Source organism: Heptranchias perlo, chromosome 1 (assembly GCF_035084215.1).
Source record: "Heptranchias perlo isolate sHepPer1 chromosome 1, sHepPer1.hap1, whole genome shotgun sequence".
In the NCBI taxonomy this organism is placed as follows: domain Eukaryota; kingdom Metazoa; phylum Chordata; class Chondrichthyes; order Hexanchiformes; family Hexanchidae; genus Heptranchias; species Heptranchias perlo.
In genome coordinates, this window is record NC_090325.1 from 175,005,771 (window position 1) to 175,031,681 (window position 25,911).

The 25,911-nt window shown below is 40.6% G+C and overlaps 1 protein-coding gene across 4 annotated transcripts in view; it reads right to left on the bottom strand.

The window, feature by feature from the left end:
* Positions 1 to 375: 375 nt before the first annotated feature.
* LOC137328054 (nocturnin-like) overlaps positions 376 to 25,911 on the bottom strand; it is a 30,651-nt gene continuing 5,115 nt past the window's right edge. For all 4 annotated transcript variants that reach the window (XM_067994170.1, XM_067994188.1, XM_067994178.1 and 1 more), the window contains exons 2-3: positions 5,168 to 5,440; positions 376 to 3,414 (exon numbers count right to left, since the gene is read on the bottom strand). In XM_067994170.1, coding sequence (XP_067850271.1) covers positions 2,582 to 3,414; positions 5,168 to 5,440 — 1,106 coding nt within the window. In that variant the 3' untranslated portion in view covers positions 376 to 2,581. The remainder of the gene's footprint in view (positions 3,415 to 5,167; positions 5,441 to 25,911) is intronic.

Consider the following 25,911-nt stretch of genomic DNA (forward strand, 5'->3'; position numbering starts at 1 on the left):
TTCCCCCTCAAGCCTCCCATCCCATTGTAGTATAGCACTGTTAAGAAAATAGTGAAAGACATTAGCTTCACTTGTACTGTTCTACATACTATGGGCCTGAAAGTCCCTAGGGCTCCTGTAGGAGACCCCGAGACCCCTGCACCCCCCCCCCCCCAAAAGAATCATCCACTGTAACCAGTGCTGCCAGAGTTAAATGGACCTATAGAATTCTTAGTATTTTGTGTTGCATTAAGTATATACAAATGGGTTTATTATCTATACTATAGGCAGACAGTAATGTTCCACTAACAAGTAGAAGATGCAGTCTTAAAATTTATCCTTTAAAATGACTAGTTTTCTAAAAGCATAAAAGATTGTCACAAGCAAACATTGAACTCAGATTAATAGTGCAGTTCTGATTTATTTTATAACAATGTAATTACAAGCCTTTAACCAAAGTTACCAGCTCAGAAAGCTGGAAGGGTACAGTTCCTATTATTGAATGAACATGGGTCAATACCACACAATATAGAAAAAGCAGTTGGTTTCAATATACAGTATATTAACAGAAATTAAAGCAATGAAAGCCCAAAAATTGTATTTCTAAACCAAGTGAATGTCCATCCTTAACATATTCCTCTGCGCAGACAATCATTTGGTACACACTATGTAAATCAAAAATAAATACCTGCATTTTAAGTTGTAGAAATAAATTATGAAAGCTGTTTTAGTAATTGCTGTAAGTTATCTACAAGTGCAGTTGGTTTTTCAAATGGGACTGCAATTCAAATATCCTTCCTAAAATGGTGCAATATTTATGCATTCCATTCAGAGGACTGGAGCATAAAAACTTGGAACACTATGCTAAAGACAAAACTAAATACCAGGCTGTAGGATGCAGCTAATGATTATATACATCTTTCTTTCACAACACAGCTTGCAAAATTTTGGTTAGTCAATTAAAAATTGTTTGGAAGATTTCTTGGTCCCACAGATATATTCTATGGGACCCTTGAGAAATGTTCATGAATTTTAGGACTGAAGTTTTCACTTTACTTAAGACACCAGCTTTTATCTTCTATTGCACCTAGAACATGTGAAAAATGTACCTCGTGAAAACTTCAGCCTTTCAAACTACAATAGTGGTTATCATTTCATGTTATTGGATTTCAAAAGTTAGGTTTATTAACAAAATCTGAAAAGTTTCTCCAATATCCAATTCAGATGTTTCAAGTATTTCCAGTGCAGTGCCACCATATAGTACAGTTGGCAATAGTAGCAGACGAATGACATTCCTACACCCACTATTTTAACACAGGCACTGACCTGTTTATTTTAAAATACAGGACAAAGGGATGACAAATTTAAATGATTCCTCTGCTAATTTCCAGGCTTTTGTAACATTTTGGGCCCAAGTAATTATCAATACTATAAATACTCATTTGGTTAAGTTTTTCTTAAAAAAGATAAGATACACAAACTGCACAAGTTACAATGGTTAGTACTTCAAGGGTCAAAATTGTACTTTCTAACACTAATAACTGCAGTTTAACAACAGATGACTTACATTTAAAATCTAGTAAGAAAGTAGGATTAAAAAGAGTGGCATGGGGAATTGTGTTAAACAGTGGCCTTTCATCTCTGGAACGTGGGTGCAAATCCAGCCCTTCCTGCTACAATGAAGGTCTCTGCTGATTGCAAGGGTCCGATAAAATGAATTTGGGCGGCCTCAGCACAAAACTGTTCTTAATTCAGCAACCAGACCACAGGGAAATGGAAAAAATATCAGTGATTCAGTAGGTGGTTGTCTTCAGCCAGAGTAGACTGCTTTACTCTCTGGCTGTGCTACAGCTGACAAGATTCCATTCCCTAGCACTACCCCACTTCACCTTGAAGAGCACAAAATTTAAATTTAAGTAAAAAGTTTACAACAAATTTAAATCCTTGCACATAATACATTTAGTTTTTTTTTGAGAGGTTACACAAATTGTACAATGGTTAGTACTTCAAGGCTCAAAATTGTGTTTTCCAACAATCCTATTAATTGCAGTTTAAATTTGGATAAGTGTAGTTCAGGGAGCATTTGTGCTTTCACACTCAACCTAACAAATAATTGGAGAATGTTTTCTGGCAGTGGGGGAGGAGTTAAATGCAGGTAAGCCATAATAGCTTTGCCTATAACATCAGAACAAACTAAACTGGCCATCTATTACTGAACTGAAATACAAACCAAAACAGAAACTAAGCATTATGGATAGATATGGGTATACCACATCCATAATTTGAGACAAATCAACCAACCCCCTTCCAAGAAGTGTGCAATGCTTTGAAGAAACTGTACTTAAATCTTTGCAAACCCAGATTAAAATGCCTGTAAAGACACTCATTGCATATGAGACATGGGCATTCAGTGTGCATCATTTTCATTTAGCAATCCTGGTCTGAGGGGACACCTGTCTCCAATGTTCATATGATGGCCTTATTGGTTCAATAACTGATTAGGGGAAAAAATGCCATGAAAGCAGGGGGGGTCTCGCACAGGAATTAAATCCAATGTATTGACTGACTTTTAATATCACTTTCAATAACAAATTTAAATGAGTCAAGATTCATCAAGTTGATCTAGAAAGCTAAATTCACAAACAAGCGACAAATGATCTGAAGGGTAGTGGAACGATGGCAAGCGGTTAGGGCCAATCTGTTCCTCTGTAGGCAAAGTGAGTAATCTATTCACACTAAATGCATGCTGAGAATACCAAATGTAATCCAATGTATGGCAGCTCTCTCCAGAAGGTCGTATTTTCCATGTCGTGAAGGGAGGTTCTGATTGTCCATCTTCACTCAGTAGCTTATATGCACTGTTCAAATTTAGACTGGACTTAGTAAACTGTTTGTAAACATCTTCAGTGGGCTCTGCATTAAAGTCACCACACACAATAAGGGGAATACCAGCCCCATTAGTGATGCTTTCTAGATTCTGAAGCAGATCACAGCCTTGTGATGAACGAAACCGCTCCCACCCACTACAGGCCTTCAGGTGTGTTACAGCAACACAAAACACCCTGCTGGTTTCAATACAGCGGAGGGTTTGGACAATAGCCACTTGATTGGTCTGCAGCATCCTGGCAACTAGTCTAATTGTGGCACTGTCAATCAATTCAAACCTCTCCCGTAGAAAAAACAAAGCACATCCATCTGGCCCATTGTTATGTTCTACGTCCAAGCAAGGAGACGATGGTTTAGGAAAGAAGGTTGAATGATAGCCTAACCCACTGAGAACTGGCTGGAAGGTGTCAAAGTAATGGTCCACTTCTTGCAGACACAAGATATCTGGGCGGTAGGTCAGAATCTCCTCCAGGATAAGGTATTTACGCTCTGACCAGTTCAAAGCTTCCCTTGGACACTTGATAAAATTATCCTTCCATTCTCCAAGAGCTGTGTCAAAATTAGAAAGAAGAGTTCAAATCAAAATGTACCAATTCCATCAATGAAACATAAAAATCAAATTGCATTTTATATGAATTCCAGGGATAGTACAGGAAGGAAGGAAAGATTGAAAATATTACACACATACAATTTACATTAGGGACAAAGCTCAGCTCAGGTGTTGTAAAATACATACAAATGTCCCATTACTGCCTCAAAGTTCTACCCACAAAGTAACAGGGACACAGCAAAAGGGCAGCTATCTCAATTGACTGTTGCTATGATCAAGAAAAAACATTGTGTGTTTGTTTAACCAAAGGGGCACTTTATCCATGTTCTGGCTCAGGCACTATGTCTTCTACTGAACTGAATCCTTTCATGCATTCTTTATTAGTGTGTGTAGGACATATTCAAAGCACAGTGTGTTGATCCTGTCAGGAGTCCAGGATATTTCACTGGAACAGTGAAAAGCCTATTAAATGTTCTGACTCAAGCTTTAAAAAAAAACTGCATTGAACTACCAACCTGTGGAAAATCTGCATCAGTCACACTCACTTAAGAATTGCACCTTTTACGGATGGTAGCAAAGATGGTGTGCAAGCCTCATCTATTATCTATGTGAATGGGACAAATTATACCATAGGACCTTATTAGTACTTTTATATTGATACTGGGGAGTCAAGCAGGGATCTACGACAGCGCTGCTCTCCTTTTGAAACTTAGTAGCGTGCCTATGGTAATGGGCCCATTGGAGGGGCAACAGCAAGGAGATGCATGCTTTCCACTAACGGCCATTCATGCGCTCCAGGTAAAGATGTGAACTGGTTGCAATCAGACACAGGGAGCTTGCCTCATTTACATTGTTGGGTGCAACTGGTGGCTGGAGTTCTGTGCTCTGTCATGAGTACATCAATGTAACAGAACCTTTACACATGCCTTGTGAATCATAACCTTCATTCAGAGGACTGCAGTTAAGAGTTCTTTTTTTATTTAGAAAAAGGTACAAGTTACAGTAAAAGAGGCTAAACATTGTTAGCCAACAAAAGCAAGAGCAGATATTTCAAACAAATGGTGAGCATGCTGCAATACCCCACAATTTTATTTGTGGACATTGCAACTTACTATTCATGGAATAGTGATTGGGGAGGATGGAGGTGGAAAAAGAGGCAATTAAGTTGCATTAAACCAGTTTGGGCTCAGCAGTGATGCCTTGCTGTTCAAGTAGCCTGCTGATGCCCATTTTTGGGCTCAGGCATGAAGAATGGCCCATTGGGCAAGATGTGAGGTTGAGCAGTACTTACAGCATCAAATTTTGCCAGGGTGGGGGGAGAAATGGTTTTAGCTGGATTTCTGGTCCATGCTGAGTTAGCTGGGTGGAGTTGGGATTTTACTATTTGCCTCTGCGTCCTCGGGTTGAGGAATCAAAGTTAAATATAAAATAAAATTAATTAGGGTTCACACTCTTGATCACCATGCAGTGCCCCCTGCTGGAAAATGCATTTGGATGTCAGACAAGAACAGGATCAGATGTGGCTGTGATACCCACTGAAGTCAGATAGCTTTCTAACATTGCGTGGGCTTGAACATGAATATTAACCATTTGGACGAGAGACTGCCTATGGAACGGAACTCCAATAAGCGTCAGCACCTTCAGGAGAGGAGAGTTAGAATTTAACAGTATTTCTCTCATATTAAAAATGTCACCATAGTTCTCATTTAAATTCACCACTAATGCAAATGGTATAATACCAAAAGGACAGACCTTGTGCTAGTATGTTCCATTGCAGGACCTTGATTGGACGACAGTCACTGACAAAATTACTTTTCCTTAGATACAGAAAATCTCGCCGAAGTCTGGGTGGACGGTTTTCAAGAACCTTCTGACATTCTTTAAGGAGATCATTGGGGTCTGTTGGATCAACTGGTTCCAAGCCTGTATCTACGACATAGTCCTGTGGCTGTGGTATACCGTTATCAGCTATAGTTGGAGCCAGAGCACTGTACAACCTGCTGGTACTGGTTCCCATGGAACACACTAAGTGGGGGGGTGGGGGAAAGAGAGGAAAAAAATGCAGAAGTTATATCTAAAGCACCCAATTTTTGGCAAGTGGTAGTGTAATATGGAATACAATTCAATGAAAATAAAATTGTGGTACAAATTTAACATTTTCTGAGTTTTGGCACAATTTCCAGAGACCAGCTGACCACATCTTCACAGTCCAGTATCAGTCTTTTCTACTCTTTGAAGGTGCTGAAGGTTGGTGTATCCTACAGATGCTGGCAACTCATCTCACCCATGTAGCCATTCTTAATGTCAGGTAGCTATTGGGGCATCTCAGGCAAGCCAGATGGTATCTTTACCCAACATCACATGTACAGTGAGGGTGCACTGGATACCAGTCAGGAGAGGGATAACTGGCTGATTTTTCCTCTCCCTTGCCCATGAGCACCAAGGCCAATTGTAGCATCCACAGTGTTGCTGAAATCAGCAAAGACCTAACTGCTGCCCTGTTGCAGCTCTTCTGGCATTTCCTGCTGCCTGTAATGTAGCCGTTGACCCTCGGAAAAAAAATAACTTAAATGAGCTCAACATATATAAAGAAATAGCTTTACATTATGCTTCCCACATTGTTTAGGGCACCACACCATAGGGTCAATGATTGGCAGTGAGTTTCAAGGCAGCCATCTTTAACCTGTACTTATGGGCACCACAAAGTAGAGTAACAGAGAGCTCCCCCAATGGCTCATTTGATAAATGTACCACATAGTACTGTATTGGACCATGCAGAGCAGGAAAATGTACCACATAGTACTGTATTGGACCATGCAGAGCAGGAAAATGTACCACATAGTACTGTATTGGACCATGCAGAGCAGGAAAAGTCTTCCATTCAACTCCTGGTTTCGGCAGTTAGTCAACTTCACCCAGGGTACCAGTGTCACCAGGCTTGGAGGGGAGGGGAGAGAAATAAAAGAAAACTAAACAATGCTGAGAATCAGTCCGCATTCAGCAATTATTTTTCTCTCCAGGGAATAAGCCCAAGACCATTCTACTGTGAATGACTTGGTACCACAATACATGCTGCACTTGTCGACTGAGACTCCACATCTAGATTTGAAAAGGTTATTGAAACATGGTATTAATTCCCTAACTAAACAATATGGGAAGAAAGTCTCCTCTCTGCCAACTGTAAGGAACTTCCTAGTTGGTGTGAGCACACAGCATCACACTGTCCATACTGGCATTAATTTGGTAGCCTCAGGGAGGTCCACCAGCAACTCAATCCAGTAATTAGTGCCAATTAGTTACAGGTTCATAATTCAAGATCATATTAGTAAGCATTTAGTGATGCATGGGCTAATCACGGACAGGCAGTACAGATTTGTTAAAGGCAAGTCATATTTAATAGTTAAGAAATTTTGAAATGACCAATTTGGTAGAGAATGGAAATACAGTTGATGTGTATATGGATTTTCAGAAGGCATTCGATAAGGTGTCTCACAAGAGGTGTCACAAAAATCCAGGGTAAGGATCACTCACTGTAACTGTATAAGAGGAAATGTAACAGCATGGATAGAGTTGGTTGGCAGGAAACAAAGTTGGGGTTGTATACGCTTAATGAAAAGACGTGTGAAGGGTGTGGATTAATAGAGGCATCTTGGGATTCAAATACTTAGGCATAGAAATTGGACTCTGCTGTTTTACAGGCGCAGAACAGAGGCAAAAAGCATCAATTTCCCATCTCCTGTGCCCCAAGGGTGCCCGAAATAGGACCGACCCTATATTGGGTGATGCGATGTTCAAGCGTTAATCCTTTGCATATGTTAATGAGGGACCTAACACCTGTTTCACCTGGAAATTGTTTAGCACTGAGCGGCACATGCGCCAGGAAGAGTGGGGCAGTGGGATTAGTTTTGGATTGCTCTAGCAAAGAGCCAGCACAGACATGATGGATGAACGGCCTCCTTCTATGCTGTAAACTTCTACGGTGCAAATGGAGCCCTGCCCAATTTTTCCCTTGCATAGTTTGGAGGACTTCTCTAGTTTGTAATGCCCTTTCTGCTACTGCAGCTAAGATCAGCAAAGACCAGAAACTAAATCTGGGATCCTCCATTACTATATAACTGATTACTAGATCATGTGGTCTGTTTACACCCCAAACTGTTAGGGAGCCACAATTTCATTTAGCTGAGGAATGTGTGCACATATAAAGCTGTACTTCTGACCAGACTTAAAATGGGGTTACATTGTCTTACCCATTGGTACATGAATCTGGAAGTGAACATTTTATTTATTTTTAAGCTATGCAAGTTTGAGTTTTGCTGTGAAATTGATCAGAGAATACTGAGGCACACAGATTGTTAAATTGCATCTTTGAAAAGAAAGAGCTTTCTTGGTATCAGAACCCCACAGACATAATGCAAATTTCCAGCATTTTAAAAAAATGTACCATCGTTGTTTCTAACCAGCCTGTGTTCTTCCTAATACCTTTTTTCCCAACAGAGTGCAGCAAGTTCCCTCATCATGGGAATCTCAAGAGAACAGCAACCCTTGAGCTTTGTTGGGAACCTAGGACCAGGAGTAGGCCATTTAGTCCCTCAAGCCTGTTTCGCCATTCAATTAGATCATGGCTGATCTGTATCTTAACTCCATCTACCCGCCTTGATTCTGTAATTCTTAATACCCTTGCTTAACAAAAATCTATCAATCTCAGTTTTGAAATTTTCAATTAACCTTGCCTCAACAGCTTCTTGTGCTGTAATGCACAGGCAATCATTTTCTTTTAAACATAGCACCATTTTTTATTTTGTCAGCACACATTTTAAAGCCGACCCAAGAAACCTGCAACGTGTTAAGATTCAAGTGCAAGTCTAAATTCTATTTAACTTGCATTTAAAAGGACATTAAAAAAAGAAAGCTACAGATCTCTCCTTCTCCCAGTACATATCATATCTGGATTTTGTATTCGGATAAAGGCAATTGATAGAGACACTCACACGTCGAACAAATAGCATCTTTAGTTAGATATTATAGGGAGGTCTACTATTGTTTGAGCCCACGTGTAATATCTTTGCAAGCTGCAAAGGACCATGGAAAAAAACAGGAGTGACTTAGACATTAGAAGAAGACAAACAGCATCATTGACCTTGGCCAACAGTAGTAGTGCAATAAGAAAGACTTTCATTTATCTAGTGCCTTTCACGACCCCAGGATGTCCCAAAGTGCTTTACAGCCAATGAAGTACTTTTGAAGCGTAGACACTGTTGTAATGTAGGAAATGCAACAACCAATTTGCACACAGCAAGGTCCCACAAACAGCAATGAGATAAATGACCCGATAATCTGTTTTACTGATACTGATTGAGGGATAAATATTGACCAGGACACCAGGGAAAATTCTCCTGCTCTTCTTCGAAGTAGTGCGATTGGATCTTTTACATCTACTTGAGGGGGCAGACGGGGCCTCGGTTTAACGTCTCATCCAAAGGACGGCACCTCCAACAGTGCAGCGCTCCCTCAGTAGTGCACTGAAGTGCCAGCCTGGATTATGTGCTCAATCTTCTGACTCAGAGTGCTACCACTGAGCCACAGCTGACACAGAAGAATAGCAGACCAATGGAAGGACTCAACTACACCCACTAGCTGTTAATAGGACATACCAAGTACAAGTACTGCTTCATTGGGAGGGAAGGTCAGGAAAGTATGATGGTGAACCAACCTAGATCATAGGTTTTCAAACTGGGGTCTCCGGATGCAACAGAGCATGCGAGGGAAGGGGTTTTCTAGGGTTAAATTTCTGTATTTGTTGAAATACTAGCATGTTATTTCTGTTGCTGTATATACAAACAAAATGTGTTTATTACAATAGCACTGCTTTGCTTTTGGTAGCTGACATTGTCTTTTGAAATTTAGGACAGAGGTCCTTGTGGGTGCGTCAATATTTGCAGGGATTTGAAACATTGGTCTAGATCACTCAGGTGCATCTCAGTACCTACTTAGAGAGAAGAGGCCAGAATAAGATTACCTACACTGTATGGAGACAAGGAAGAGAAATGAAACATTAAAATACATGTGAATTGATTTCAATGCAACAAATGTTGTTAGATTCTACCAATCTTTTATTAAAATGGATATTTTCAGTTGTCAAATAATATTTTTTGTAATCTTTAGTACCATTTTCTTTCACAATACTGTAACTCCTAGCTAATCATAGCTAATTTATCACATTTTCCCAATCAGTATGAATTATGTGCACTAATTTTAGTTCATATTAACTATGTAACCAGCAATCTAGATTCTGCTATGTAATGGATCTCATTCATGTAAAATGCAAATTTCACTGCCAGCATTTGACTTCTGGCCTACATACAACTCGAGTAGGCCTCAACTCTCTCTCAGCTCCTGTTACTCACTCATGCTTCACAATGAAAACCATCCCCTATTCAGGCAAGAATCTTGGACAGTTAGAGAAAATATACATTGAAAATGTGGCCAAAGCCAGGCTCACTGTTCAGAATATGGTTAAACCACCTCAGACAACAAGTAACAGTTACATCAAAGAATACCCCCCCTCCCCCCCCCAATCTGATGATAAACTTCGGAGTAGGTATTAAGAGGCAAATAAATAACATGCGAGTGTGAAACAGTACCAGCATATACACCAGGGTGTATGGACTGTCCGAAAAATTAGCAAAGAACCAGGATGATCAAAGATGGAAGGCTGCTTGTCTGAAGATTTGGCTTCAAGGACAGACAAACTGTACAAGGACACAGTCAATGGAACTACACCATCTAGAGGTGATTCAATGTACAGGACCGAGATCTACAGAAATGCTGCATTACTGCTCTTATCTCATGAAAAACAAAACAAAAAGCAGAACCTGTGTCTGTACACATTTCTAGGGCACAAAGTGCACATGACTTGTTTCGTACAGGCCATTCAAAGTAATTTTGTCAATTCTCACATACAGTTGAATCCAGCGAGGTCAGAATATGATTGTAGGAAAGCTGAATACTGAGAAAAACTGGGGCTCGTCCCATTCAAGTAATGTGAATACTTTAAGGCATACCTGTTCCAGCTTCTGTGACCGACTAATATCTTCAGTGGCACGTTTGCTGTAATCAAAAGTTAGTGCATTAACTGTTCAATGTCTGCTAGATCAAATGCCACTAACCTATTACTATTCTAATAGGGGGGAGGAAAAAATCCAGACTTTCATTGCCAGTTTCAAATGCTATCTCTCCTGCCTTTCCCTCTTCCCTCTTTCCCCCCCCCCCACCCAATTTGAACACCATGATTCTGAGTGTTACTTTCTCCTTAGCAATGGCTAAATGTATGTTATGTGATGCAATGCACTAACTTCTCAGACTATTTCATTTGATCACTTTAACTTGGTAAAAATGTTGCATTGCAACACAAGATTGGACAGGGCCTCGTGTGAATTTCATTACTACAATTACAACCTGCCAAATACTGAATTTGCCAAATACTGAATTCCTTTGCAGCTATCAAAAGACATGCATTTTACATCTGTGACAGAAAGCAGTTAACTCAACCTACTATTTACTCAAGCAAGGATTATTAATTAGAACAAGCGTACAAGCATGCTGGAACAACATTGACCCTAATGAAATTAGTACAAAATGTCTCAAGTATCATTACTTTGATGTTTTCATTAAGAAATGCTTACAGTACAATTGCAAATCAATGTATTCTATTGAGAGAGCAGTGCTGCTACAAGTAATGTTATATTCTGCAAAAATATATATTTAAAGAAACACTGATATTCTTCCACATGACAGACAACAATCACGCCAGAACTCTTGTAGCAATCTTCACAGAATAAATCTTTGCACTGCTCGCTTGCCTGGACTATAGATCTCTAGTTAATTTTTCCCCATTTTCTCTCTCTGCTGTTGTTAAAAAAACCTTAAACACTGAGTTTTGGAACTGCGAGTGAGAACTCTGCCTAAACCTTTTCCTGTGGAGCACGTTGTACTGTAATGTGTGAAAAAACCTGTTTTTGTACAGCATTTCATGCTTTAACAGATCAGATTAGCAAAATCTCAGCTCTACCAGTACAGTATTCCATTTACCTCACATAACAAAAACAAAAAATAATTCACTGGATGTGACGCACCTCCTGAAAAATGTGATAAGGGTCTACGTAAATCCAGTTTTGTTCCCTACAACAGTGAATACACTTCAAAAATAATTCATTGACTAACGTCCTGAGGTTGTGAAAGGTGCTATCAATGCACGTTCTTGTTTTCCTTTCCATTCAATAATTTGTTTAGATTAGTAGAATGGATAAACATTCCTGTGACACTGTACACATTAAAATGCTAATTCAATAATTGAAACAAGTTCTAGGACTATCCCTCTTATTTCTAATTTGTCGCACAAATAAAAGCAAAACCCAGGATTAACTAAAATTTTACAACTCTGCGGACAAAACAAGCTCACACTTTGTGAATATTAGATTCCTGGGAACAAGATTCAGGTGGTAATGACGACGACAATCATTTACACAGTGCCCCTCAATTCTTACTAACTATACAAATAAGATATAGAATGACCATTCTCCAACTGCACTTTACAGCTCATTCTATTTATTTTCATGTGTGCTCATGTTTCTTTATCTCCCCCTCCCTTCCCTTCTTCTGTTCCTTCCGTTTATCCACAACATCTTTCAGCGCAGAGGAAAGGTTCAACACCCGAAACGTCTGCTGATGTGCGTTTATAGTGTCATTGTATGTTACGGCATGGAAGGAGTCCATTCGGCCCATTGTGCCTGTGCGGCTCTTTGAAAGAGCTATTCAATTAGTCCCATTCCCCTGCTCTTTCCCCATAACCCGGTAAATATTTTCCCTTCATGTATTTATCCAATTCCGTTTTGAAAGTCACTATTGAATCCGTTTCCACCACCCTTTCAGGCAGTGCAACTTGCTGCATAAAAAAGTGTTTCCTCATGTCACCTCTGGTTCTTTTGCCAATCACCTTCAATCTGTGTCCTCTGGTTACCGACCCTTCTGTCACTGGAAACAGTTTCTCCTTATTTACTCTATTAAAACCATTCATGATTTTGGACACCCCTATCAAATCTCCTCTTAACCTTCTCTGTTCTAAGGAGAACAACCCCAGCTTCTCCAGTCTCTCCACATAACTGAAGTCCCTCAATCTTGGTATCATTCTAGTAAATCTATTCTACACCCTCTCTAATGCCTTGACATCCTTCCTAAAGCGTGGTGACCAGAATTGAACACAATACTCCAGCTGAGGCCTAAACAGTGTTTTATAAAGGTTTAGCATAACTTCCTAGCTTTTGTACTCTATGCCTCTATTAATAAAGCCCAGGCTCCCATATGCTTTTTAAAAAAACACAGCCTTCTCAGCTTGTCCTGCCATCTTCAAAGATTTGTATACATACACTTCCAGGTTTCTCCCTGTTCCTGCACCTCCTTTAAAATTGTACCATTTAGTTTATATTGCCTCTCCTCATTCTTCCTACCAAAATATATCACTTCACATTTCTCTGCATTAAATTTCATCTGCCATGTGTCTGCCCATTTCACCAGTCTGTCTGTATCCTCCTGAAATAAAAACAGAAAATGTTGGGGAAGCTCAGCAAGTCAGGCAGCATCTGTGGAGAAAGAAACAGAGTTTCAGGTCGAAGACCTTTCGTCAGAATTGGAAGATGTTTCTGTTTTTATTTCAGATTTCCAGCATCCTCTTTTGATTTCATGTCCTCCTGATGTCTGTTACTATTCATTGTTAATTACATTCCTGAGTTTTGTGCCCTCTGCAAACTTTGAAATTATTCCTGTATATCTAAGTCCAGGTCATTAATATATATCAAAAAGAGCAATGGTCCTAATACCGAGCCCTGGGGAACAGCACTGTATACTTCCATCCAGTGTGAAAAACAACTGTACACCACTACTTTGCTTTCTGTCCATTAGCCAATTTTGTATCCACGCTGCCACTGTCCCTTTAATCCAATGGGCTTTAATTTTGCTTACATGTCTATTATGTGGTACTTTATCAAATGCCTTTTGAAAGTCCATATACACATCAACCATCTCCGTTACTTCGTCAAAGAACTCAATCAAGTTAGTCCAACATGATTTTCCTTTAACAATTGCGTGCTAACATTCCTTTATTAGCCCATAATTTTCCAAGTGCCAATTAATTTTGTTCTGGATTACTGTCTCAAAGTTTCCCCACCACGTTAGGCTGACTGGCCTATAAATGCAGGATTTATCCCTCTCCCCTTTTTTAAACAGGGATGTAATATTTGCAATTCTCCAGTCCTCTAGCACTGTCTCCATATCTAAAGAGGATTGGAAGATTGTGGCCAGAGCCTCTGCAATTTCTACCCTTACCTCCCTCAGTAACCTAGGATGCACCCCATCTGGACATAGTGACTTTTCTACTTTGAGTACTGCCAATCTTTTAAGTACCTCCTCTTTATCTATTTTTATCCTATCCAATATCGCTCCTACCTCCTCTTTTACTGTTACAATGGCAGCATCCTCTTTAGTGAAGACAGATGCGACGTATTCATTTAGTATCTGTCATACTCTCTGCCTCCACAAGATCTTTTTTGTCCCTAATCGGCCCCACCCTTCATTTCTCTACCCTTTTACTATTTATATGTTTATAAAAGACTTCCGGGTTCCCTTTTATGTTAGCTGCTAATCTATTCTCATACTCTCTCTTTGCCCCTCTTACTCCCTTGTTTAGATTTCCTCTGTACTTTCTGTATTTAGCCTGGTTCTCTACTATATTATGAACCTTACACTTGTTATAAGACTCCTTTTTCTGTTTCATTTTAATCTCTATATCTTTAGTCATCCAGGGAGTTCTAGCTGAATGTCCTTCTTTCACCCTCATGGGAATGTGTCTACTCTGTATCCAAACCACCTCTTCCATGAAGGCCTCCCTTTGTTCAGTTACTGCTTTGCCTACCAATTTTTGAATGCAATCCACCTGGGCAAGATCCCTTTTTAACTCACTGAAATTAGCCCTCCTTCAGTTAAGTATTTTTTATCCTTGTCCTTTTCCATAACTTTTCTAAACCTAATGATATTGTGATCACTGTTCCCAAATATTCCCCCACTGAAACATGCTCCACTTGCCCCATTTCATTCCCCAGAACTAGATCCAGTACTGCTTCTTTCCACGTTGGGCTCGAAACACACTGATCAAGAAAGTTCTCAACAGATGCTGCCTGACCAGCTGAGTATCTCCAGCGTTCTATCTTCTTGTTTCCAGTTTGTCAGGTGTTAATTGAAATCCTTTAAATACATCCTCACAATTCCAGCACAGGTACAATGGGCCAAATGGCATCCTTCTGTGCTGTATCATTCTATGAATTATCAGAGTGTCTATTGACACCAGAGTGCCAGCCAATGAGCGGGGACAGTCTCGTTACACACAGTCTCGTTACACACAGTCTCGTTACACACAGTCTCGTTACACACAGTCTCGTTACACACAGTCTCGTTACACACAGTCTCGTTACACACAGTCTCGTTACACACAGTCTCGTTACACACAGTCTCGTTACACACAGTCTCGTTACACACAGTCTCGTTACACACAGTCTCGTTACACACAGTCTCGTTACACACAGTCTCGTTACACACAGTCTCGTTACACACAGTCTCGTTACACACAGTCTCGTTACACACAGTCTCGTTACACACAGTCTCGTTACACACAGTCTCGTTACACACAGTCTCGTTACACACAGTCTCGTTACACACAGTCTCGTTACACACAGTCTCGTTACACACAGTCTCGTTACACACAGTCTCGTTACACACAGTCTCGTTACACACAGTCTCGTTACACACAGTCTCGTTACACACAGTCTCGTTACACACAGTCTCGTTACACACAGTCTCGTTACACACAGTCTCGTTACACACAGTCTCGTTACACACAGTCTCGTTACACACAGTCTCGTTACACACAGTCTCGTTACACACAGTCTCGAACAGAACTCATGACCGAAACTGCAGCAACTTCTCCCAATAAAAGCAGGGTGATTTCTCCAGCAAAATGCAGTAGACGATAGTTACGTATTACAAATTATGTGCGTAAAATCAATCCTATTCACTTACAAAGTGCGGTCTCCAGGCGTGATTGACGGGGGAATTACCCAATCATCTCCATTCTGGCCAAGAATAGTAGTGTCACTATATGCAGCCCACAATTATGCAACAAGCATCACCATGACTAAAGGAATCAAAAAGGTCTTTTAACAGGACATCAAATGAATAAAAGCACATTTCTAAAACTGCTGGAATAAATCAGCATAAGTACCCAGTTCCTAGATCATCCATTGTGCATACAACTCCAGTGTCTGATGAGATGAGATGAGATACTTAAAAAAAAATTCATTTGATGAATCGCTTGTAACTACCATACATGACTAGAGCTAGTACATTACACCACTGCAGGCAAACAGTACAGTGCATTACCAAACCACCTGTCTGCTCCCCTGCAAAACATTTTGAATCAAATACCAACATTTCAGATTTAGTATTGTTATTTTATACCCAAGCCACCAGCTGAAATTCAAGGCTTTGTCAACGTTATCTGTGGTCAGCTTCACAATGTAAATCGTTCTTCAAAGTAACAAGCAAAATTCTGCAGATGCTGGAAGCACACATGTCAGGCAGTATCTGGAGGGAATAAACCAGTTCATATTTCAGCTGTGGCCTCCAAGACCCAGCTTTAATTATAAAATCTTACAGTTCTGAAGAAGGGTTTCAGAAATATTAACTTGTCTGATTTCTGCATAGATGCTGACTGACCTGATGTGTTGTTTCCAACACTTTCTGTAAATCTTTCTTCATTTAGGAACACGAGTAGCCCATTCAGCCTCACGAGCTTGTTCCGCCATTCAATTAGATCATGGCTGATTTGTGCTTCAACTCCATTTACCCGCCTTTGATCCATAGCCCTCGACACCCTCGCCTAATAAAAATCTACCGAACTCAGTCTTGAAAATTTCAATTGACCCAGCATCCACAGTCTTCTGGGGGAAAGAGTATTCCACATTTCATGGAATCATAGAAAATAACAGCACAGAAGGAGACCATTCAGTCCATCATGTCTGTGCTGGCCGAAAAAGAGCCATCATGCCTAATCCCACTTTCCAGCACTTGGTCTGTAGCCTTGCAGGTTATGACACTTCAAGTGCACATCCAAGTATTTTTCAAATGTGATGAGGGTTTCTGTCTCTACCACCCTTTCAGGCAGTGAGTTCCAGACCCCTACCATCCTCTGGTTGAAAATAATTTCTCCTCAGCTCCCCTCTAGTCCTTCTACCAGTTACTTTAAATCTATGCCCCCTAGTTATTGACCTCTCTGCTAAGGGAAATAGGTCCTTCCTATCCACTCTATCTAGTCCCGCCATAATTTTATATACCTCAATTAAATCTCTCCTCAACCTCCTTTGTTCCAAAGAAAACAACCCCACCTATCCAATAGCTAAAATTCTCCAGTTCTAGCAACATCCTCGTAAATCTCCTCTGTACCCTCTAGTGCAACACATCTTTCCTGTAATGTGGTGACCGGAACTGTACGCAATACTCAAGCTGTGGCCTAACTAGCGTTTTATTCAATTCTAGCATAACCTCCCTGCTCTTATATTCCATGCCTCGGCTAATAAAGTAAAAGCATCCCATATGACTTCTTAATCACCTTCTCTACCTGTCCTGCTACCTTTAGGGATCTGTGGACATGTACTCCAAGGTCCCTCTGTTCCACTACACTTCTCAGAATGCTCCCATTTATTGTGTACTCCTTGCCTTGTTTAACCTTCCCAAATGAATTACCTCACACTTCTCTGGATTGAATTCCATTTGCCACTTTTCTACTCACCTGACCAGCTCATTAATATCTTGCTGCAGTCTACAGCTTTCCTCCTCACTATCAACCACACGGCCAATTTTTGTGTCATCTGCAAACTTCTTAATCATGCCCCCTACATTCTAGGGGGATGGAGTATAAAAGCAGCGAAGTCATGCTACAACTATAACAGAGTGCTGGTGAGACCACACCTGGAGTACTGCGTACAGTTCTGGTGCCCCTATTTAAGGAAGGACATACTTGCATTGGAGGCAGTTCAGAGAAGGTTCACTAGGTTGATTCCGGGTATCGAAGGATTATCTTGAGGAAAGATTGAACAGGTTAGGTCCACACTCACTCTTGAAACATACAAGATTCTGAGGGGACTCGATAGGGTAGATGCTGAGAGGATGTGATCCCTCATGGGGGAATCTAAAACAAGGGGGCATGGTCTCAGAATAAGGGGTCGCCAGTTTAAGACGGAAATTAGGAGGAATTTCTTCTCCCAGGTGGTCGTGAATCTTTGGAACTCGTTACCCCAAAAAGCTGTGGAGGCTGAGTCATTGCATACATTCAGGGCTGAGTTAGACAAATTTTTGATCAGCAAGGGAGTCAAAGGATATGGGGAAAAGGCGGGAAAGTGGAGTCGAGGTAAGAATCAGATCAGCCATGATCTCATTAAATGGCAGAACAGGCTCATGGGGCTGAATGGCCTACTCCTGCTCCTATCTCTTATGGTCTAAGTCTAAATCATTAATATATACACCATAAAAAGCAAGGGACCTAGTACTGAGCCCTGCAAAACCCCACTGGAAACAGCCTTCCAGTCACAAAAACACCTGATCATTACCATTTGCTACCTGCCACTGAGCCAATTTTGAATCCAATTTGCCACTTTTTCTTGGATCCCATGGGCTTTTACTTTTAGACCAGTTTGCCATGTGGGACCTTGTCAAAAACCTTGCTAAAATCCACGTAGACTACATCAAATGCATACCATCATCGATCCTCCTTGTTATCACCTCAAAAATTCAATCAAGTTAGTCAGGCACGACTTTCCCTTAACAAATCCATGCTGACTATCCTTGATTAATTCATGCCTTTCTAGATGACGATTAATACTGTCCCTCAGAATTGTTTCCAATAATTTGCCCACCACTGTGGTTGGACTGACTGGCCTATAATTACTCGGTCTATTCCTTTCTTTTTTTTTAAGGAACGGTACAACATTAGTAGTCCTCCAATCTTCCAGCACCATACCTGTAGCCAGGGAGCATTGGAAAATGATGGTTAGAGCCTCTGCTCTATCCTCCCTTGCTTCTCTTAGCAGCCTGGGCCTGGCGATTTATCTACTTTCAAAGGTGCTAAACCCCTTAATACTTCCTCCTTCACTATATTTATCCCATCCAATATTTCATACTCCTCCTCTTTAACTACAATGTCTGCATCGTCCCTCTCTTTTGTGAAGACAGATGCAAAGTATTCATTAAGAACCATAACCACATCTTCTGCCTCTACACATAGGTTAGTTACCTTTTTGGTCTCTAATAGGCCCTACTCTTTCCTTAGTTACCCTCTTGCTCTTTATGTATTTATAAAACATTTTTGGGTTTTCCTTGATTTTACTTGCCAGTATTTTTTCATGCCCTCTCTTTGCTTTCCTAATTTCCTTTTAATTTCACTCCTGCACTTTTTATACTCCTCTAGGCTTTCTGTAGTGTTGAGCTCTCGGTATCTGACATGAGCTTCCCTTTTTTGCCTTATCCTACCCTATATGATTTGGCAGACCCACCCTTTTTCTTTGTGAGAACATATTTGCTCTGAACCCTCACTATCTCCCCCTTGAGTGCCTCCCACTGCTCCGACACTGATTTACCTTCAAGTAGCTGTTCCAGTCCACTTTTTCTAAATCACTTCTCAGCTTAATAAAATTTGCCTTTCCCCAATTGAGAATTTTTACTCCTGTTCTATCTTTGTCCTTTTCCATAACTATGTTAAATCTAACTGAATTATGATCACTACCACCAAAATGGTCTCCCACTGATACTCCTTCCACTTGCCCAGTTTCATTCCCTAAAACTAAATCTGGAACCACCCCCAGAGGCAGAATCATAGGATTCTGTGAAATGATGAGCCAAATGGGTCATATGACTTTCCTTATTTGTATTTATCTTTGTAATCTTCACGTAACCACTCAACAACTCCTCATTAGTACAGTATACATCTTCTGCCCATGCTCCTGTTCTAGGGCACTAGTATCAGCTTCTTCAACTGTCAGGTTTTGGCACTTTTTAATAATGTAACTACTCTATACTATTTTTGGGAGGCAGGGGAAGAGTGTATTTTACACCTACAGCTAACAGTATAGATCAGTGGACCACATTCAGAAAGGGAATTCTAAGTCAATAATTTAATAAACAAAGTTGGTCTAGTTTTGATAGTTTGGTAGCTCAAAAATAATGAAGGTGATACATCAAGATACTACACAAGCAATGCTATAGCTGTATGCCCTAGAAACCAAGCAGTTACCCTATCCAGTGGCCACTGCCAATGCTATACAAGTACTAAACTGGCACATGGCTACAATCCTGCCATAATGGAAGGTAGAAATCCCGATCAAAATCCACATACGAATGATTAACACAATTACTTATTCCTTAATGTGTTATTGTTACACCTGTTTGAATTAAATGGGTTTGCACCTGGGTAAAAATAGCACACACAGAAATGTAGTACAAGTGCATTAAGCGTTTATATGTAAACTTCGCAATTGGAATTTCTAGTCGCAGATGTTCTGCAACATCTTGTGGAAGAAACAGACATTGAATCAAACTTTTATATGCAGTGTAATAAAAATCTACAATACAGCTTCCAAATAATTACCATCATGATTATTCTTCTCACAGACGTGAGGTACAATATTCATTCAGAGTATGTAAGATAATAACCTGAGTAGAACTAATTTCTCGTGGGCCACTGGCAGTTTGAACTATTTTAAAAAAAGTTATCCACTTATACTTAACTACAGCAGATGCCCCCTATAATAACAGGAACCCATTTTAATAGTGCCTGAGCTTTCTCCAGCATTGGTAACAGAAAGCATGCTGGTCTTACATAGTTGACACAGCACCACAGTCGAGCATCCTCGCAGAGTAGCTTTCAGTATTAGTAAGTGTCCTGTTAGTGCGCAGCCAAAACACTACTGTATGCTTTGTAGTATACTTTAATTCTTGGCTCTGAGACACAAAATAAAACATGGGCTGGATCAAAAACTACCCTACTAAAAATTGGTGCTTTTTTGTTAGAACAGAGGAGGTTATGGGGTGATTTGATAGAGATGTTTAAAATTACAAAAAGGGATGGGAGACAGTAGATAGAAACAGAAAATTCCAGCGGTTATGGGGCATAGTACACGGAAATTTTAAAATAAGATTAAACGGTTACAGAGACTGGTCAGAGAGCAGAAGAAACTTTACTTTTACAAAGAAGGCTGTGGAATGCACTACCAGAGTTAATGATTGAAACAGGGACCATGTCAGCATTTAATAGGTTAGATAGGTGGTTGATGGAAACGGGGAATAATAGGATATGGGAACAGAGTAGGCACATGGGATCACGACTACTGTGGAGAATAAGCACCAACACAGACAGGTTGGGCCCAACAGCCTGTTTCCATGTTGTAATTTTTATGCAAGCTTATTTCAAAATTAGAAAATTGACTGCTGTTTATTCCACTGACAAGTGAAAATAATTATACTGAACAGCTTCCATACAATATTCTATACTTGTACAGATAATGTGGCCTACAATATCAAGACCACTCTACTTGGGTAGCACAGTGCCTTGAACCTATTACCAATTACTTACATAAACTGCAGAGGTGCTCAACTTTCAACAAATCAAGGGGATCCTCATATTGTTTATAGATCACTATGACGTAAGCAAATACAAGCAGGTAACTAGAAAAAAAGATGGTTGATCGTGACTAAGAAAAGGATGCATACATTCTTAGAACAGTATGGCAATGCAAAACCATTGGTCCTCTTACTGTTTTTTTAAATGCTTAAACTCAAAACCATTTTTTTCAAAACAATGAAACCTATAAACATGAAAGACTGGGAGCTCATTAAAATGTTCACGTTCATGGACAAGAGTGAAAGCTGCCACTTGACAAGACACTTTGCATACTCTATTGAGATTACATCATTCTCCTAGCAAGTAGACTTCAAGTTACAAAATTGATATGCACCGTAACTTGTTATCAGACAACTGGGCCCCCAGGGATGAAGACTATGCTGTTGTGCAGTACATTTTCCTTGCACTAAATTCTGTACAAAAACAGTGTCATCATTGGGATAGCGGAATATAAAGCTGTCTGGAATATTTTTAAAGAAAGTTGGAAGAAACAGGAAGGATAACCATGACCATTTTGTTAGTACATTAAAAAAGTCTTGCATTTCTCGACTCAACACCACATCTTTCAAGAAGTTATGCTAAACCTTTATAAAACACTGGTTAGGCCTCAGCTGGATTACTGTGTTCAATTCTAGGCATCACACTTTAGGAAGGATGTCAAAGCCTTAGAGGGGGTGCGGAAGCAATTTACCAGAATGGTACCAGGGATGAAGGACTTCAGTTATGTGGACAGACTGGAGATGCTGTGGTTGTTGTTCTTAGAGTAGAGAAGGTTAAGAGGAGATTTGATAGAGGTGTTCAAAATCATGAAGGGTTTTGATAGAGTAATAAGGAGAAACTGTTTCCAGTCGCAGAATGGTCGTTAACCAGAGGACACAGATTTAAGGTGACTGGCAAAGGAGCCAGAGGCAACATGAGGAAACATTTTTTTACGCAGTGAGTTATGATCTAGCATGCACTGCCTGAAAGAGTGGTAGAAACAGATTCAATAATAACTTTCAAAAGGGAATGGGATAAATACTTGAAGGGAAAAAATTTACAGGGCTATGGGGAAAGAGCAGGGGACTGGGACTAGTTGCATAGCTCTTTGAAAGAGCTAGCAGCGACACAGCAGGCCGAATGGCCTCCTTCTGTGCTGTACCATACTATGAAGTTGGATTGACATCCTCCATCAGCAACGCAACACAACTGGGAACTGGGTTTCATTCTGCCCTGTTACTCTTTTTCAAAAAACAGAAGACCTCACAAACATCCAGAGGTCATTGTACAAGTTTGCTTTGTAAAGAGCAGATAAACAGGACTGAAACCTTTAATGAATATCCCCCATCAGTTAATTTGTCTCCTAGGAAGAATGTGTTAATGCCAAATATTTGCACTGCATGCACTTCTGTCTGGCTCACTCATTGTTAGATAGATGCCAAGAAACTGTTTACCACACACTGGCCTGCATGTTCTGGATGAGTTAATTACATAACCTGCACAACATGGTTACCATAAACTCAATTTAACCTTAAGACTTGTAAAGACATGGGACCAACCTGGGGGATCCCTGTTGACTCCATTCAGCAGTGATTATTCAGCTCTGTATTGTTACGTTCTGATAACATCAGCACTCACTTCGAACTTATAGCTAGTAACTGTATTTTTTTCACAGAAGGCAGAGATTTTACTGGCATGATATCCTATAATTTGCAATGTATATTCAGTCAGATTTACAATCTGATAACAAGCACCCAGGAGAAACCTTTCATTTAATTATTCTGCCACTTTTCTGTCAATGCAAAACCCGTTTCAGATGCACAAAGCCAAAAGCGGCAATAAAATATGGGAGTCCAGGAGGCCGACTCACACTTAAGCCCAGTGGAAGGGCTGGAGTTTAGACCAGAATCTAAATACCCTGGGTCCCAAACTTCCCCACCAGTTTCCACAGGGCCTTATTTGGAGCGGAACCTCTACCTACTGCAAACAAGGACAGCAGCTCAAGGGTTGGGGGGGGGTGGGTGGGGGCGGGGAAGGGAGTTCCAGGACGAGGTGGTTCCCAGGCTAAGAGTTTCCTCGTCCAAGGCGTGGTATGCAGAGTGAGAGCAGGCATACTGACCAGCAGTCCAACAGAAGTGGGGCCCAGCTGGAGGTTCAGTCCTGACCCCTGAATTCAACCAATACAAGCTAATTGCTGCACAAGTGTAACAATGAGACTGTTAGCAGGAATAAAAGGGCACAAGAGGAAGATATGGAACAATCAGGTAATACAACTACAGATAAAGAAGTAGTGTAATTCAAAGCTCCACACCGGGCCCTGAGGGCATGTTTCCTAGAATGCCAAGAGGAATCCAGAGGCTCTGACCACAATCCTTCAAACACCTTTTGATATGGAAGTTGTGCCAGAAGACTTTATAATTGCCACTGCAGCACCTCTGTTCAAAAGGAGACAAAAAGGGATAGACCAGTCAGCCTAACATAGTAGTGAGTGAGCTTCTAAAGTAGTGGGTGAGCTTCTAAAGACCATAATCAGAGATAAAAGTAATGCTCACTGAGAAAGACACAGGTCAATTATGGGTAGCCAGCATAGATCATATCAGTAAAAGGAAGTTATGTCTGCCATTCTTGATAGTTCTTTGAGGAGATAACTGAGTGCACTGATAAAGGAAATACAATTGATGTTGTGCTGATCAATTTTGAAAAGCTATTTGATAAAATGCTGCACTGGAGACTGATAAAATTAAGACACAGTGTTAAAGGGAATGTGGCTATAATGGCTAGGAATATGGCTAAAGGATAGAAAACAGAGGAATGGTTAATGAATGTAAACAGAGGTGTCCTCCAGGGAGTCTGTGTTAAGACTACCACTTTTTTCCATACTGCATGATCTGGACTTGGATAAAGGGGATCATCAGAATTTACAGATGAAACAAAAAAGGGAGCGCGTTAACTGTGACGAGGACTATAAGCAACTTCACAAGGGCAGACAGGTTAGCAGATTGAAGAGACAGCTGTCAATTGAAATTTAATACAAAGAAATGTGCTGTGATATATACTGGGAGGAAGGAGCATCACTAACAGGTAAAACGAAGCTTAGAGAGACCTGGAGGTTAAATACATAAATCTTTAAGAGAGAGATGACAAGCTGATAAATCTTTAGGATCCAGGAGGGTGGAAAACATGTAGATTCAAAGTTAGTTTCATCCATATCAAAAGGACCATTGCAAAATAACATAAGAACTCGGAGCAGGAGTAGGCCATTCGGTCCCTCGATCATGTACACTGTTGCTCAGCAATGTAAATTTGCATGCGAACTGGGGTGATCACGTTACCCTGCCATGCCACATAAGGGCATTTTAATAAGAAACTTGTAAGTAACTAAAGCATATAAACCAGCATTTTGTAACAGGAATTTGGAATCAACCCAGGAAGTGATCTTGAGAACTAACTCAAAATACATATCTAGAATGTGCTGGAGCAGGGCCCCCGTGAATTGGATTTTTTTCCTCATCTTCAGCTCAAAAAATTTCTGCACTGCAAATTACTGGAAATGCAAATTGATAATGGGATCAATGGGGCATCTGGGACCTTGGTGAACTCAACTCTCCTTAACCAATTAAATTTAAGGATAGAGAAAGAGGAATGACAGAGAAGGAAATAAGATGAATTAGAATCAAATTAGATAGAGAGAGAAATGAAGAAAGGGAAAGAAAGATTGGATTGAGAGAGAAAAAAAAGAGACAGAATGGAAAAGTAAGAAAAAAATTTAAAATACCTCTAGTAATAATTTACTACCTGCAGGAGCGAGACGCCACAGTTTCAAGTGTTCCCTTTCTGGGCCTCCGAGGTTGAGTGGAATTGCAGGAACATCATTAAAAGTGTCCTCACGTCGTGAAATACCAGCCCTAACTTTCTACGGCAAGTTAATTTCGCATTTATGGCGTAAATCCGGCAATTTCTTAAAGATTATGGCGAGGTTGACAGTAAGATCCTGTTTTTGCAAGGCTAATGGCTGAGCAGTGCAAATCGTCCAGCAATTTGTGGTGATTCGCAACTCACGGCGTTATCTCTTCCTCACCACAAATTGCTGGATTTTTTTTCCTACACAGTAATAACAACATGCACCAATAACTCGCCATTGTTTTCCCTGCAAATGGGGGGAATTTTAACTCCCCAGGACAGGGCCGGGGGGGGGGGGGGTAAAAATTCAAAAATGGGAAAACCGACCCCAACGCACCCAAATCCAGTATTAACAGAGGCGGGTTGGGGGGTGGGCGACTAACCTGCTCTCCAGAGGCAGGTCCGTAATTTAATGAGGCTGCGTGCCTCAGGGGGAGGGGATGCGATCAGACCTACTCCCGCGCGATCGCACCCCCCCAAGCCGATCTCATTCTGAACCTTGGGATAACAGGTGCTGGAGGTGTTAGAGGCTGGATATGATAAAACACGCATAGAACCTGGATATATAAGCATATCGTGATTGCGTTGCAGAGAGGCAGCGTACCTCTAACTGGTGGAATGACAGTTTGATTGGGTATGATATGCGCACATGTGTAGTCAGGAGGATGGTGGTTAGTTTATATTTTATGATGAATTGTGCTGCTCAAGAGGAACTCCCAGTAGCCACTGCCCACCTAGTGAGGGCACAAAATGATGGACCCAAGCCAACAAGCAGAGCTTTGTGCTGGTAAGCTGCATTGTTTTAGCTGACTAGATCCCTGCACACACTGAGGTTCTTAAATAT